The 14,601-nt window shown below is 58.3% G+C and overlaps 1 protein-coding gene across 3 annotated transcripts in view; it reads left to right on the top strand.

Annotated features, from left to right (window-relative positions):
* The window catches only part of KCNJ10 (potassium inwardly rectifying channel subfamily J member 10), a 29,186-nt gene extending 15,653 nt beyond the window's left edge, over positions 1–13,533 (top strand). Inside the window, exons 2-4 of one of the 3 annotated variants that reach the window (XM_041723049.1) lie at positions 337–444; positions 536–710; positions 9,590–13,533. In XM_041723049.1, the coding sequence (XP_041578983.1) occupies positions 606–710; positions 9,590–10,729 (1,245 nt within the window). In that variant the 5' untranslated portion in view covers positions 337–444; positions 536–605 and the 3' untranslated portion in view covers positions 10,730–13,533. The remainder of the gene's footprint in view (positions 1–336; positions 445–535; positions 711–9,589) is intronic. The other 2 variants (XM_041723051.1, XM_041723052.1) reach the window with 2 other exon arrangements.
* The last annotated feature ends 1,068 nt before the right edge of the window (positions 13,534–14,601 follow it).

Raw genomic sequence — 14,601 nt, 5'->3', positions numbered from 1 at the left:
TCCAGCCTCGAGGGCTTACATAACCCGGTGTGCTTTTCTTGCTGGCCTCCCTCTCAGACCCCCTCCTCCTTCCCCCTCTCCCCTTTAAGGACACCCCGAAGCCCACACATGCTTCTCTTCAGGCCCCCAAAGCAGCCAATCTCCTTGGAAGCCTCCGGGTCCCTATTCAAGTTGGAGTTGGTGCCCAAAGAAGAGATAATATGTTTGGGGACGGGAGGCTGAGTGGCCATTTCCTCTTCTCCAAGGGAGGGGGAGGGCTCCGGCTGGACACGGGGTCTCGAAGTAGCAAGGGACCTTGATAATCTCCAAAGACAGGGCACCCCAACCCCCCCCCAGCAGTGGTCCTGTGAGGCCAAGCAGGGGAAGGCCCCCGAGAAGATACGGGGATGAGCCGTTCTCCGTCACACGTCAGACATCCCAGAACTGTTTTGCTTTTTGGATTAGGTAAGTTTTTCATTCGACTCTATTATGCCGTTTGTTTCATTGGAAAATAAGATTTTTCCCTCAAAGTCTCTGAGTGACACTGTGATCGCAGGAAGGATACATTACATCAAGCCGGGTGGCTTCGGGTCCCTCCCGGCACACTAGTTTGAGAAGCAGAACGGATGCAACGGCCTGACGGGCTGAGACGTTGCCCGGGGCACCGCTGGTCATGGCAGGTGGAGGCTGCACCTGAGTCCCGCTTCCCCGTCCAGCCCACTTCCCACCAGGTAATGCTTCCCTTAGGCCCTGGCGGGGTCTTAGGCATCCTTGCCCGACCCCCTCTTGCCACCTCCAGGATGCCCTGCTCCGACCGGCGCGGCCTGGGTTCTGGGGCCGAGAGTGCTCCAAAGCCCTCCGTGTGCGCATGGGGCTTCCCCGACACAGGACACGGCGCTGGGGTGGGACGCGGGGGCCAGCTGGTACCGCAACTGCCTGTTTCTGCCCATCTACTCGCTTGCGCTCGCCCCACGGTGGTTGGTTCAGAGACACCTTCGAGACTCAACGGACTGCTCTGGTTCACAGCCAGAGTGGGGCCCCCACCTGTCCTGGGGGCACTGCCTCCCCTTTCTGATCCCATCTCCAAACCCCTAAATCAAGAGGCTTTTTTCTGGAGGAAGGAAAGGGGAGAACAGGAGTCTGGAGGAGGGCTCATGATGCCTCCACCGAGGCAGACCCCCTGGGCCTGGGGTGTAGACGGAGGACCGGAAGGCAGAGTGTGATGGGGAGGTCAAAGGTCAGAGCTGTGATCAGCGGGACAGCGCCCGGCCTGCACATCACCGTCTTCACAAGGCAGGACGCAGGAGGCTGAAGGACAAGCCGCTCAGATGCGTGGGGCGACACAGGCCTGGAGGAGGGTGACGAGGATGGAGCGGGGGAGGGGGGTACACGTTAGTGTCGGGAGGCACCAAGTACCAGGGGACAGTAGGGACGTGCCACGCAAACCTAGAAGGGACCAGAGGTTAGAGCACTCTCTCCCACGCAGAGCATCGCTGCCAATCACGGGATGCCCCCTGGGTGTCTGGGCTGGTGACAGGTCCCTGTCTGGTCCCTGCTAACCCCCAGCGGGTCGAGGTGTCACCTTCTCCAGGGATTGAGTGTGGGATTTGCTCAGGAAGGCAAAAATCACTGTCTTGTCAGCCTGATGCTGTAGGAGAAAGGACTTTGGAATCCAGCCAAGGTACTGATCTGGGCTCCGCTGCCTGGACGTTGTCACCGGGGCTCCCCCCCCCCCCCCCGCCCCGGGTTCCTCAGCGACTGTGACGACTGTGACGGCAGAAACTGTTACACACTCCTCCCAACGGCAGGATGGGATGGGATGCGAAGTGCCGACCGGAAGGTGGGCATTCATTCGCCAAATGAAAGTCGCCCCCTCTTTCTGCTCCCATTTCCCCGAACCAAACGTTAGGAAGAGGAAATACTCCACAGCCAAAGAAAAGAAGCCACCTGGGGGGGGGGGGGGCAACGCCTGGGTGGCCAGTGGGCGAGTGTCTGCCTTCGGCGCAGGGCGTGGCCCAGGGTCCTGGATCCAGCCTCTGCCCCTCTCTCTGTGTCTCTCATGAATAAATAAATAAAAACTTAAAAAAAAAAATAAAGAAGTCATCTGGCAGCACAGTGAAGGCCTGGCACCTGGCGGGAGGCTAGGGCCCCAGTTGGGGAGCCAGGGCTCAGACCCTCATCCTTGTCATCCCCCTCATCCCCATAGGAGCCCAGGGCGCCCACCTGCCCACCTGCCATGCTGGCTGCCCCTCATCTGGCCGCTCAACCTTTAAGCACAGGAAGTGGGCCCCAAGGCAGAGGTGCTGGGGGCCGGGGGCGGGGGGCATCGCTGTATTCCCAGTTGGTCCTACGAAGACTCTTTATTGTGCTCCCAACCCTGCAGCCAAAACTGGCTCCTCCTCCCTGGCTGGCTCTGGATTTTTTCAGGATTGTGACTTCTGTGCACAGGGCTCCCTCCCCTTCCCTGGGTACCCCCCCTTCTCCAGGTGTCCCCCCCACGGTCTGGATCTTGCCTACCCTTCAGGCCGGTGCCAAGGCCTCCTAGCTCTGTAAAGCCTTTCTTGGGCAAGAGAGGCCGGTATGGAGGACTCCACCCTCGGGTGTTAGTCGCTGATTTTGCTTCCTGCTCTAAATGGGGGATAACAACAGTTCAGGGGTTGCTCCCTTGAGCCAGACATCACCTTCCCCTCTGCAAGTTCCTTGGTACCTCCCGGGTACCGCATCTGGGGCTCTCACCACTTCCTGCCTGTTGGCTTGGAAGGTCCCCAAGGCCAGAATCAACATCCAATTCATCTCCCGAACTCCAGGGTCAGGTTTAGGACCTGGCACCCCGTAGAGGCTAGAGAAAGCGTCTATCGCACAGACAGGATTCCGAGGCTGGAAGCGCACGGGTCTTCCTGCTGTGACAAGGGCTCCGCAGACCAGAGGGCTCCGCTGGTTTGCACGTGTTAGTGTTGAGGACTAGTTTGGGGGGTTTCTGTGTGTTTGGGAAGAGAAGATGTGAAAAGTCGAGAGAAGATCCAAGCAAGGAGGAAGGACAAGAGGGCCTCAGCGGAGAGGCTCTGGACCAGGGCAATGTCCTGTGCAACCTGTGCGTGGGGACAATGATGCCCACCCTGCGGGAGCCTGCAGTCCGCTCCTGCCTGCACTCCCGACACGCTTCTGGAGCGCCTACTACGTGTCCTATGTTGTGCTGAGCACACATCAGGGCCACGGAAGTGGGTTATGCCTGAATCCTTAGTTCAGTTAGCCTGCTTGGAGTAGAAGAGAGGTCGGGTGTCAGGTCCACCGCGTAGACCGTAGACCACGCAGGTGGCGATATGCGGGCGTGCATCTGGAGACTCAGACGAGGGAGGGGTTACCAGAGGATCTGTGGGAGAGGGGTCGTTTGAACAGGGCTCAGAGGTTTATCCTGGGTGCGTAGGGACAGGGACAGAGGGGAGGCCAGGGAGGGAGAGGGCGCGAACGCATGGGCCTGTGCAGGGGGGAGCGGCTGGGAGAGGGGTGGGAGGTAAGGCTGGAAGGAGGTTTGGAGGCAGATGGGGGGAGGCCACTCCTGCCCGGCGGAGTCTGGTCTGTCCTTGACCCGTGAGGCGGAGACTTTAACGTGTTTTGAGCTGGGGGAGGCACTGGGAAGCTTATGGGGCGGGGGGCTCGGGGGGACAGGACCTGGCCTTGAGGCCCACCACACGTGACTCAGTCATGCAATAAGGATTCTCCTCCGAATACCCCGTGGGCACTGTAGCCCGATAAAGCGTTGCAGGGGCTTGAGGGGGCAAAGGTCGAGCAGGAGGTGAGCGAGATGATGGAGGAGGAGCAGGAGGAGCAGATTCCCTGCCATCAGGCCATCAGACGAATGCTGAACTGAGGAAGGGGAGCCCGAGTGTGGCCCCGGGAGCAGGATGGCGCCTTGACCATTTAGGGAGCCCGAGGGGCAGCAGGGAGGAGGGTTGTTCGGGAGTGAAGGCAGGGAGCGCCGGACCAAAGCTGCTTTCAGGCAAAGGGGAAAACGGACCAAGCTCTTTGCTCAGGGTCACTTCCTGCCGCTCCGAGCTGTCGGGTTTTGGGAGAAGGTGCTCGGCTCTTCCTGGTACATCCGCCACAACCCCTGTATGGGGAGGGCGAGTGGGGGGAGAAGCATCCTTTCTAGCCACTTACCTTGGCCTGATGTGCCCCGGTGCCCATGGCCATTTATGAGCTCATCCTCTGTCTCCATCTTTCCACCGATTCAGAGGAGCTCGGGACGGATGCCTCAGGGACTTGTGCTCTCCTGCCCTTTGAGGGCAGCATCTGTAGGCATCTGTAGGGCCGAAGCAGTGGGGCTGGGGCTGGGGCTAAGCTTGGGTACCTCCCACTGTACCTTGGCTCCACCTGGAGGTCTCCGTGAGCTCGGCACCCGGCTCCCGAGCGCTCATCCGAGGCTGCAGCCCTCCCTCATTCGGGCCTCTGTCCCGGTCGGCCTCCGGTCAGTGTTTAGTAGCAAACTGTCCCCGGTGCTGGGGAAACAGGTGAAAGGCCTGGTTCGGGCGTCAGTGAAGAAGCCACAGATGACCCACAAGGGCGACCACGTGGTTGCAAAGCACGCTGATGTGCTGAAACAGGAGCGTGTTCAAGGCCAGGCTTCACAAGCCCGTGCTGGGGTGAGGCCAGGGAGATGGACACCAGCTATTTCTTTGATGCCTTTGATGGTCATGAGGGGCCAACAGACACTTGAGTCCAGTTCTGAGAGCTAAGCTGGAGGTCGGAGGCGGGGAGGCTTGGAGCAGGGCAGTGTGAACGCGGGTCCAAAGGTGGAAAGGATGAAACCGCAGGCTCTCTGCAGAGCTGGAGCCCAGGGTACGTGCAGAGACGCGTCAGGAACCAAGCCAGCGGGTAGGCAGAGACCAAACCCGAACGGCCTTGAAGGCTGTGCTCAGAGGCCTGCAGCGTTTCCTACAGGCAGTCGGGAGCCATGGATCAGTTTTAGTTGCAAGAGTCAGCAGAGCGGTGCGCTGGCCCAGAGCGGAGCGTACTCAGGAAAGGCCCGTGGGCCCACCAGTCCCCGAGAAGGCGGCCGAAGTGGGAGGCCGGCATGGGGTGCGCTGAGGCTGCGGGCAGACACCGCCGTGGGTGTGACTGGCCTTTGTTTTAGAGGAATAACCATGAGCACAGTTCCTGGAGCGGGAAGCCCGGGGTCTCCGTGTCTGTGTCTTCACCCCTCGGGGGCTGGTTTTGTGTTCAGAGTTCTGGAGACCCTGGCCCCGGGGGTCCGGCTAGGACTGTTCTGGGGGAGCAGCACCCTCTAGAGGAGGCAGCGAGCGTGGGTGAGCCAGGTGGGGCAGCGGGAGACCCCATGGGGCTCAGGGCTGGGCCTGGTCCCTTCCTCGGAGCCCCGCCAGCTGGCAGCACGGCGGCGCGGCTTGTTTATCTGCTTCTGACTCGGGCCACCTCGGAGAACAAAGCTGCCTGGCTGTGGGAGGTGGCACGACAGCTGGGAGCAGCTGGAGGAGGCAGACGGAAAGGCTGGCAGCAGCGGGCACACGGCTGGAGGCGGCAATCACAACAAAGCGTTGGAGCCAGGAGCCAAAATCTGCAGCGCCCGGATCTGTAGGCCTGACGCTGGGCTCTGGAAGCTCCAGGCTCTGTCTCCTGCAGCGCAGCTGGGACCCTCCACGCAGGGCACCCTGGAGGCACGTCCTGAGCCCGTGACACCCATGGGGATGAGCCTGGGTACACGGAAGTTGCTATGATTAAAAAGTTCTGGGGGCATCTGGCTGGCTCGGTCAGGGGAGCGTGCCGTTCTCGATCTCAGGGTTGTGAATTCGGGCCCCACATTGGGTGTGGAGCCTACTTTAAAAAAGTAAAAAGAAAAAAAGAAAGGTTCTGGACCAGGAACTGGAAGACCCAGGTTCTGGTCTCGTCTCTACCACTGACTTGTTTGGGATAAATCTCTGAGCCTGTTTCTTTTTTTCTTTTTTTTAAAGGTTTTATTTTATTCATTCATCACACACACACACACACACACACACACACACACACACACACACAGAGGCAGAGACCCAGGCAGAGGGAGAAGCAAGCTCCCTCCCTGCAGGGAGCCCGATGTGGTACTCGATCCCAGGACCCCGAGGTCGTGCCCTGAACTGAAGGCAGATGCTCAACTGCTGAGCCACCCAGGCGTCCCACTGAGCCTGTTTCTCATGATGACTTTTGTATTTAGTTCGTGGTACGAGGGTCAAATTACATATTTTATGAGCTGCAGCATGATATATAATCATAGACTTTCATTTTTGGAATGAGAAGCTTTCCCCTGGGCCCTGAGAGCCTCCCTTCCTGAAGATACAAAGCTAAGACTTTGCTGACGGGTCTGGGAACGTCACCGTAGGAGGTGCGGGGAGAGAGGGTGCGCAGGCAGGCGGCAGGCAGGCATCCTGATCCGCCGTGAGTGCAGGTGAAAGCTTTCAGACCTTCCCTGCCTCTGTCCAGGTGTTGATTCCCTCCATAGACCCTGCCCAGTGCTGTCCACCCTGCCCTTGACAGTGCTCCAGGGACAGAGCACTGTCTACCTTTGGAGAAGCTCTTTCCACGTTTGGAAGTCCGGACTGTTACCTGGATCTCTGTCGTAGCAGTCCGGAATCTTTGCTCCTGTGCTGCGAACTCATTGGTCCTGGTGGCTCCTCTTAGATGGCAAAGGACAAGGCCAAAGCCTCGTTCACATGACAGCAACTTCAAACCAAATACCTGCACACAGCCTCTTGTACCCCTAGGTGGTCTCTTCTCCCCACTAACTTCCCCACCTCCCTCAGCCACTCCTTACAGGCTTTGGTTCTGAATCCTCTCATAGCCTGACTGTCCTCAGAGACTCAAAACGGCAGGTGAGCAGAGTCAACAACTTCCTTATTCTACATACTTGAAGAGTAGCTTAGACAGCATCGCTGGGACGCCCCGTCGGTGAAGCATCTGCCTTTGGCTCAGGTCATGATCCGGGGTCCTGGGACTGAGCCCCGCGTCGGGCTCCCTGCTCAGGGGTTGCTGCTTCTCCCTCTGCCTTTGCCGCTCGCCCTGCTAGTGCTCTCTCAGATAAATAAAATCTCTAAAAAAAAAAAAAAAAAATAAGCACTGCTTGTTTTAACCAAAATGCATCCCATCTTTCCAATCCGGAATGGCTCAGGTGATTCTTGGACTCCAGTATGTACACCTACCTGATACCTTTTTTTTGTTAGATTTGGCTCCTCCTGGATCCTGATTCTGCCCAGATCTTGCATTTGTGATCCATCCCTGCTTTGTGCCATCCCCGTAATCCATGTGCTGTATAGTTTTGAATAGGATTACTGTCATGAATGTTGAATGGGGTGAAGCCGAAGATAAAGCTCTCTGGGACGTCACGAGAAAACAGATCCCAGGCCGTCATGATCCCCTCAGGAGCACCACTTGTTTTTGTGTGGGTTAGTCCCCAGCATCGGAGCGGCATTCTGCTCATTTTTCTTGGTCTTATCCTCAAGGACAGAAGGAGAGATCTTGTGCAAAAATCTTGCATAGACACACTTTATCTGTTGCCTTGCTGTGACTGCCCATCTTGTAACCTTGTCTTAGAGGGAAGTTAGGCCACTTGGTGTGACTTGTTCTTGGTCACCCCAGGCTGGGTCCTGCAGATAACTGCCCTCCCTCCGACCTTCCTAAGTGCTCACAATCCCCCCCCCCTTTTTTTTTTAATTCATTTGAGAGAGAGAGAAACAGAGAGGGACAGAGGGGGGAGGGAGAGAGAGAAGCTCAAGTAGACTCCCGGCTGGACGTGGACCCAGACACGAGGGGGCTCGTGATTCTAGAATCTTGCCCTGGGTCACTATCTTACCCAGTGTGTGAAATGTATCTTGTTTCTCTTTTTGAAAATTAAAAAAAAAAGAAAAAAGAAAATTACGTTCACTCATCCACAACTTTCCAGCACTTCCTCTGTCTGCTCACAGTTCTTCAGAATCTCTTAGAGGTCGCATGACTTTTCCAGTTTGAGGATCAAATGAGAAGGCACGCTAATCTGTAAACTTGAAAATGGCATAGAGATGCAGGCCCTGCACGTGTTTTTTTCAATATTACTACTACTACTGAGTATCGAATGGGGCTTTACTTGGGCTCTAAATAATAATTCTTCAGAATTATGGAGCTTCCCCTTTGCTCCAGGGTAGCTGAGGGTACTGGGAAGTGGACAAGCGGTCTCACCCAGGCAGAGGTTCCACATGGGCAGAGGCTGGCAAAACAGGCGCCTGGTTGCCTCTAACATCTTGGGTTTCCCGTCCAGTGGTGGTCGCCAGTTCAGTGTCTGCGTGGGTGGGTGTTTGGACGGGCCCAGATAGTTTCTTTTTCAGGGTGTCAGGTCTTGGGGAAGACGAGGTAAGGGACCAGGGTGAAGGACTGATAAAGTGCAGTGGTTCAGATTTTTTGGAATGGATACTGTGATGAGCCTCTCAGCTCTCCAGAGGCCAGACTCCCCCGAGATCGCCCTCCTCCCTCCCAGGTCTGGCCACCAGACCCAGAGTCCAAGGGCTCCAGTGATTGAAATCCTTTCTCTGCTGGAAAAGTACAAGTTACTCCTTGGGCAGGGGTGCCGGCACCTTGGAGGAGCAGGTGAGCGGTCTCCTGTTTCAGAGCCTCGGCCCACTTTCTTCGATCAGGACAGACAGCAATCCCGAATTCGAGCTCTTGCAGACGGGGGTGCTGACTACTATACACGAGCCCTCCTACTTCACTCGGTCAAGGCGGCTCGGCCGCGGTGAGCTGCTGTCTCCCCCAGTCCTCCGGGAAATGGTCCCGCACGGCCAGGAGGCCCGGATGGGACGTTCTCCTTCACTGTGGCTCGGCTGCTTGCGTGGGTCCTGTCTGCACTCCTCCCACCCACGTGCACCCCCGGGATCCGGCCTGAATCCCCCCACATGATGCAGATGGGTGATGACGGTGATAGTGATGGTAAAGGAGTAATAGTAATTGTAATAACACATAGTGAAATGGTCTGGTTGCTCAGAGAACACCTTGAAGGGCAGAAGGGTGGGCAGTTTCTGCTACTTCCTTGGCCAGATGAGCATCTTGGCGTCCCCGGCGAGTACTGACTTGGGGCTGGGGGGCAGGTGGGGGTATCAAGGGCCCGGGGGTTTTGAGGCGGGCTGGCCTGGGACAGCTTCAGCGGGATAGTCTTTCTTGCTCTGCCATTCACGAGGGTAGGGAGGGATCCTATTTCAGAATTGGAGATCTTCACAGAACTGGTTTTGCGGGGAATGGAGATGAGTAGAACCCTCTCGTCTTGCCCCACCTTCAAGGAACTGTGAACTTACGACGCTCTCTCTTTTCTGTCCCTCCCAAGAATTACAAATATCAGACTGCATTGCAGTTATTTGCTCGCTGAACTGGGTCTCGCTCGCTAGGCGTGAGTTCTTGGAGAGCAAGGATGGTGTCATTTCTATTGGTGACTCACCGGCATCTTGCACAGCAGTCGGCGTGGAGCAGGTGCTCATAAGTATTGGCCGACAGTGAGAACAAATCAGTGGCACTGAGCGGATGTCCCCTCTTCGTTCGCGCTGGGTGGTGGCTAAGAGTTGGCTGGATGTCTGCAATAACCTCCGTTATGCTGTCTTGCTCCCTCCAGATGACATCTGTCGCCAAAGTGTACTACAGCCAGACCACTCAGACGGAGAGTCGGCCCCTCGTGGGCCCAGGGGTCCGGCGGCGCCGGGTCCTGACCAAGGACGGCCGCAGCAACGTGAGGATGGAGCACATCGCCGACAAGCGCTTCCTCTACCTCAAGGACCTGTGGACCACCTTCATCGACATGCAGTGGCGCTACAAGCTGCTGCTCTTCTCGGCGACCTTTGCAGGCACCTGGTTCCTCTTCGGCGTGGTGTGGTATCTGGTGGCTGTGGCCCACGGGGACCTGCTGGAGCTCGGCCCCCCGGCCAACCACACCCCCTGCGTGGTCCAGGTGCACACGCTCACCGGGGCCTTCCTCTTCTCCCTCGAGTCGCAGACCACCATCGGCTACGGCTTCCGCTACATCAGTGAGGAGTGCCCGCTGGCCATCGTGCTTCTGATTGCCCAGCTGGTGCTCACCACCATCCTGGAAATCTTCATCACGGGGACCTTCCTGGCAAAGATCGCCCGGCCCAAGAAGCGGGCGGAGACCATCCGGTTCAGCCAGCACGCGGTCGTCGCGGCCCACAACGGGAAGCCCTGCCTCATGATCCGAGTCGCCAACATGCGGAAGAGCCTCCTCATCGGCTGCCAGGTGACGGGCAAGCTGCTTCAGACCCACCAGACCAAAGAGGGCGAGAACATCCGGCTCAACCAGGTCAACGTGACTTTCCAGGTCGACACGGCCTCGGACAGCCCTTTCCTCATTCTGCCCCTGACCTTCTACCACGTGGTAGATGAGACCAGTCCCTTGAAAGACCTCCCCCTGCGCAGTGGCGAGGGTGACTTCGAGCTGGTGCTGATCCTCAGTGGGACGGTGGAGTCCACCAGTGCCACCTGCCAGGTGCGCACGTCCTACCTGCCGGAGGAGATCCTCTGGGGCTACGAGTTCACCCCGGCCATCTCGCTGTCCGCCAGCGGCAAATACATCGCTGACTTCAGCCTTTTTGACCAGGTGGTGAAAGTGGCCTCCCCCGGCGGCCTCCGCGACAGCGCTGTCCGCTATGGAGACCCTGAGAAGCTCAAGTTGGAGGAGTCGTTAAGGGAACAAGCGGAGAAGGAGGGCAGCGCCCTGAGCGTGCGCATCAGCAACGTCTGACAGCCTGGTTTCCCGCCTCCCCGTCCCTCTGGTGTGTCCTCTGTCGGCGTCCCGGGGGAAGGCCGTCACCCCGGCTTCCCGGAGGCCCCCAGAAGCACCCATCCTCCGCCCCCTCTGCTTTAACCTGGCGGCCCGCGGGTAGGCGAGGCCAACTGGAGTCCCAGCTTTCCTTCCAGTGTCCCCTGCACCCTCCCCCAAGATATACAACCCCCCCGACGCCGGGAGGGGGGTGGAGAGGGAAGATTAGGCTGCAGTGGCCCAGGACGCCTCAGCCATGCTTGGAGACTCACATTAGGAGGACCGTGCAGTTGGATGGATAGACTCCCCCCGCCTCCCACCGCCACCATCCAGGTTTGGTGACCTGAGGCCGCAGCCCCCACCCCCTCTCATTCCCCACACGGCTAGTTCCCTGGGGCAAGACTCTGATGGTCCTTTTGGGGTCTGTGCCTCAAGATATAAGGGAATCTGGGTGAATCCCTCCCGGGTCCTCTACCAACCCCTGTTGAAAGAAGTCAGGGTTTTTCAGGGTGGTTCACTTCTGCCGGCAAATTCTGACTGTAACTCAGGAGCTTGGTCACCAGTTTTCCCCTGTTTTGTCCAGTGGGACCTTCCCTTAGGATACCCGGTTCTCCCTTAGCTGCCTCTGCTCCCAGAGACCTGGGGCCAATGCAGGAAATAGGCCCCGGGCAGCATTGCACCTACCGCGTCCTGGAATCAGACCTCTGCAGAGCTCTTGTCCAAATCCCTGACGCTCTTCCGCAGACAGCCCAGGGAGCATGTGTTGCCCTGTGGCCTGTGGATGGGATGGCCCTGCCAGCAGGTCCCCAGGCCCCACAGAGAGGTCTGGAGAGATGTCCCAGACATTTACAGGGCACGGATCCCCTGGGAAAGCACCACTGACCCTACCATGAGGGAGGAGGAGTAAGCTCTCAGATTTCCAGCCGGCTGTGTGGAGCCCCGGGGACCCGGCGGTGCTTTATTGGGGTTTGGGCCGGGGCAGAACTGTGTGGCTGGCGGACAGCATTGTCCCTGGCACCCCTGCCTGTGCCCCTCTGACAAGTGCCAGCTATTTTGTTAGGCAACGCTGGGAGGGAAGGAGACTACACGCCTCCTGATCCAATAACCAGGGTCTCCCTTAGCCATTCCTGAGACTTGGGATAGAGGGTCCCCAACCCCATCTCCTCTCCCCTGCAAGGATGCCACTTCCAGGTGAGTTAGAGGGCACACTTCAGGACATCAACCTCAGGCCATTCCTTGGTCCCTGGTGGGGGCTGTGCGAGGGGCTGAGAAGGGCATACGGGCACCAGAATTTTCTCTAAAGCCCCAAATCCCAAAAGTGCCTCCACCGACAGTGGCTTGGCATAGGGTCCCTGCACGAACCGTGGACCCGGTCAGTTGTTACAAGCCACACACTTCCCAGAATGCGTCCACGCGCCTGGGGCTGGACCCACGGTCACCTCAAGATGTGCATAAGATCCTCTCATGTGTCTTTCCTTGAACTCTGCTGACTCCGACCTGAAGACCCTTCATTCTTCACTGACTGTACACCCCACCCACCAGCACTCCCAAGCTCTCAAGGGAACGAGACCCAGGAAAACGTGAAAATCTGACACACAGAACGGAAGGCAAAGAGCCAGTGTCTGGGCTCCCAACTTTATTCAACATTAGACTTACCGGATTTCTTCCAGGGTGGGGAGGCCGCAGTTCTGGCGTGAGCGTGAGCGCGTGCGCACCCGGACGCCTCCTCCACCAGCAAGGCGTCTTCCCCTAGCTTCCTCTGCACACAGCTGCATCCCTCCTGAGGGTCTGGAATCCCTTCTCCCTGGTCCCCTGCTGTCGGCTCCAGGCCCCCAGGCTGCTCAGATTCTTGCTTAACACAATGAGGACATTTTCTGACTTAACTGTTTTTGATTTTGCTCTGCGACCCCAGACTTTGCTCTAAGCTGCACTTTAACGCGTCCTACTATCCTCTTAATACAGCCCAGCTTCGTCTGCCACAGGCCTCCCCAGAGGACAGTGCCCCCCACCCGCACCCTCCCTGGCTCCGCACAGCCTCTTCCTCGGAGCTGAAATCCTTCTGCAGGCTATTGGACGAGCTTCGGGAGCAGCCAGGTCCGGTGGGACGTGGGCCCCTGACCACACCAACCGTAGACTGGAATGTCAGGGAGCGCTCAGCACCCACAGGAACAGGAGAGTCCCCATGGGCAAAACAACAGATGGGAGAGGGCACTCAGGGTGTGACAACGACGATGACGGGGGTGGTGCTGACAGACCTCGTGAAACCCGCGAGACCAGTGTCCCCTGGACCAGCAGAGGAGACGGAGGCAGAGGCTCGGGAGGTGGGACGTGGTACATAGGGAGGCTGACCCGAGGAGAGAGACCGAGAGAGTATGTGCATGTAGAGAGATGTCTATGGATGTACATAGGACCAAACATGCTGAATGTACGGAAAGGAGATCGTAGCACGGGGTGGATACCTGGCTCTGGGTTCGGGGTCGGACTCCCCCGGTTTCCAGACCTGTGCCCGGTGATCCTGGTTTGCACGTGCAAGCGGGACAGCTGAGGAGGCTTTCAGGTTTGATGGCGGGAGAGGGAGGCGTGGAGGCCGCTCCTCAGAGGAGACACCCACTGAGGCTGCGGATACTCCCCGCACCCAGGCCCGGGAGGGAGGAGGGAGCGGGAGGACTCGGGCAGCCGCTCGGCCATGGGCACCTAGAACCCACCTACACCACACTCCACCCCGGCAGTGTCCTGTCACTGTAGCACTTTGGTTTTGGTTTTAAAATAAAAGCACCTTCTGCGTCCTTTTCTGGAAGTGTATTGCACGCCCCCTTCCTCTGCGGGCCCTGCCGGGACGCCCCCACCTGGACTCCACGTGCCGGGACCACGAGCTGCTGGGCCCACAGCCGGCCCGCAGCCACCCAGATGATCCCGGGGCCTGGGGCGTGCGGGCCTGGTGCAGGCGTGGGGGGAGCCCCAGGGGGACAGTCCCCCGAGAGGTTCCGGGTGTCCTCCGCCCCACCCCGTCCCCACCACCTGGCTCCACCAGCTAACAGGACCGTCCAGGGACACCCGAGGCCCAGCAGAGCAGAGAAGCCGGCTACCCCCCTGCTCCGAGGGGTGCCGGGAGCCTCGCACACCTGTGCACCTGTGCGCTCACACGCTCCCCTTGTAGGGTCAGCAGGGGCTGCCGCCAGCTCGGTCACGGCCGGCTCTCGGCTCTCGAAGCACCATGTCCAGGACAGCGGTCCATCCCCGCGTCAGGGACTAAACCGGGCCAGAGTCACCCATGGAACAGGGACAGATGAGCTCGTTTGGTTAATTTTACTTTAGTCTCTGCAAAAGAAGCTGCTGAATAAAAAACAGCACGGAGCTGTTTTTCCTCTAGCTTCTCGTAGACATGGAAGCCGGTCCTGGTGTGGGGCTGCCTGCAGGCCTACCAGGGGCGCAGCCAGCCCTCCCTCGGCCGTAGCTCCCTCCTCAACCCGGGGATCCTTTAGCAGAGGACCCTTCACACCGAGTTTTTAAAGGATTAACAGAAGAAAAAAGTCACGGTTTAGCAATCTATCGATATCCAATTGGCTTGGCTCAATCCAGGAATGTTGCTTTGGATCCTATGCCGTCCCTCCCAGCCAGATTCACATGCCCCATGTCCCTTCCACGCTACTGGGTCTGGACATTCCCTCGTGATCCCCGAGGCTCTATAAGCCTCTTCGTTTTGTTGCTGGGCATTTTGCCCCAACATTCAAAGAGATGGATTTCCCTTCTACTCTTATCCATCCCTTACCTGGAAGGCCTGGTTGTCAACAGCCAGCCCTGAACCCTCTCTGATGCTTGCTAATGCATCCCAGAGTCACCGACCTCTGTTCCCC

The sequence above is a fragment of the Vulpes lagopus genome, chromosome 11, assembly GCF_018345385.1.
Source record: "Vulpes lagopus strain Blue_001 chromosome 11, ASM1834538v1, whole genome shotgun sequence".
NCBI classification, from domain to species: domain Eukaryota; kingdom Metazoa; phylum Chordata; class Mammalia; order Carnivora; family Canidae; genus Vulpes; species Vulpes lagopus.
Note: the sequence above shows the minus strand (reverse complement) of the source record. Positions and strands in the feature narration are given on the sequence as shown.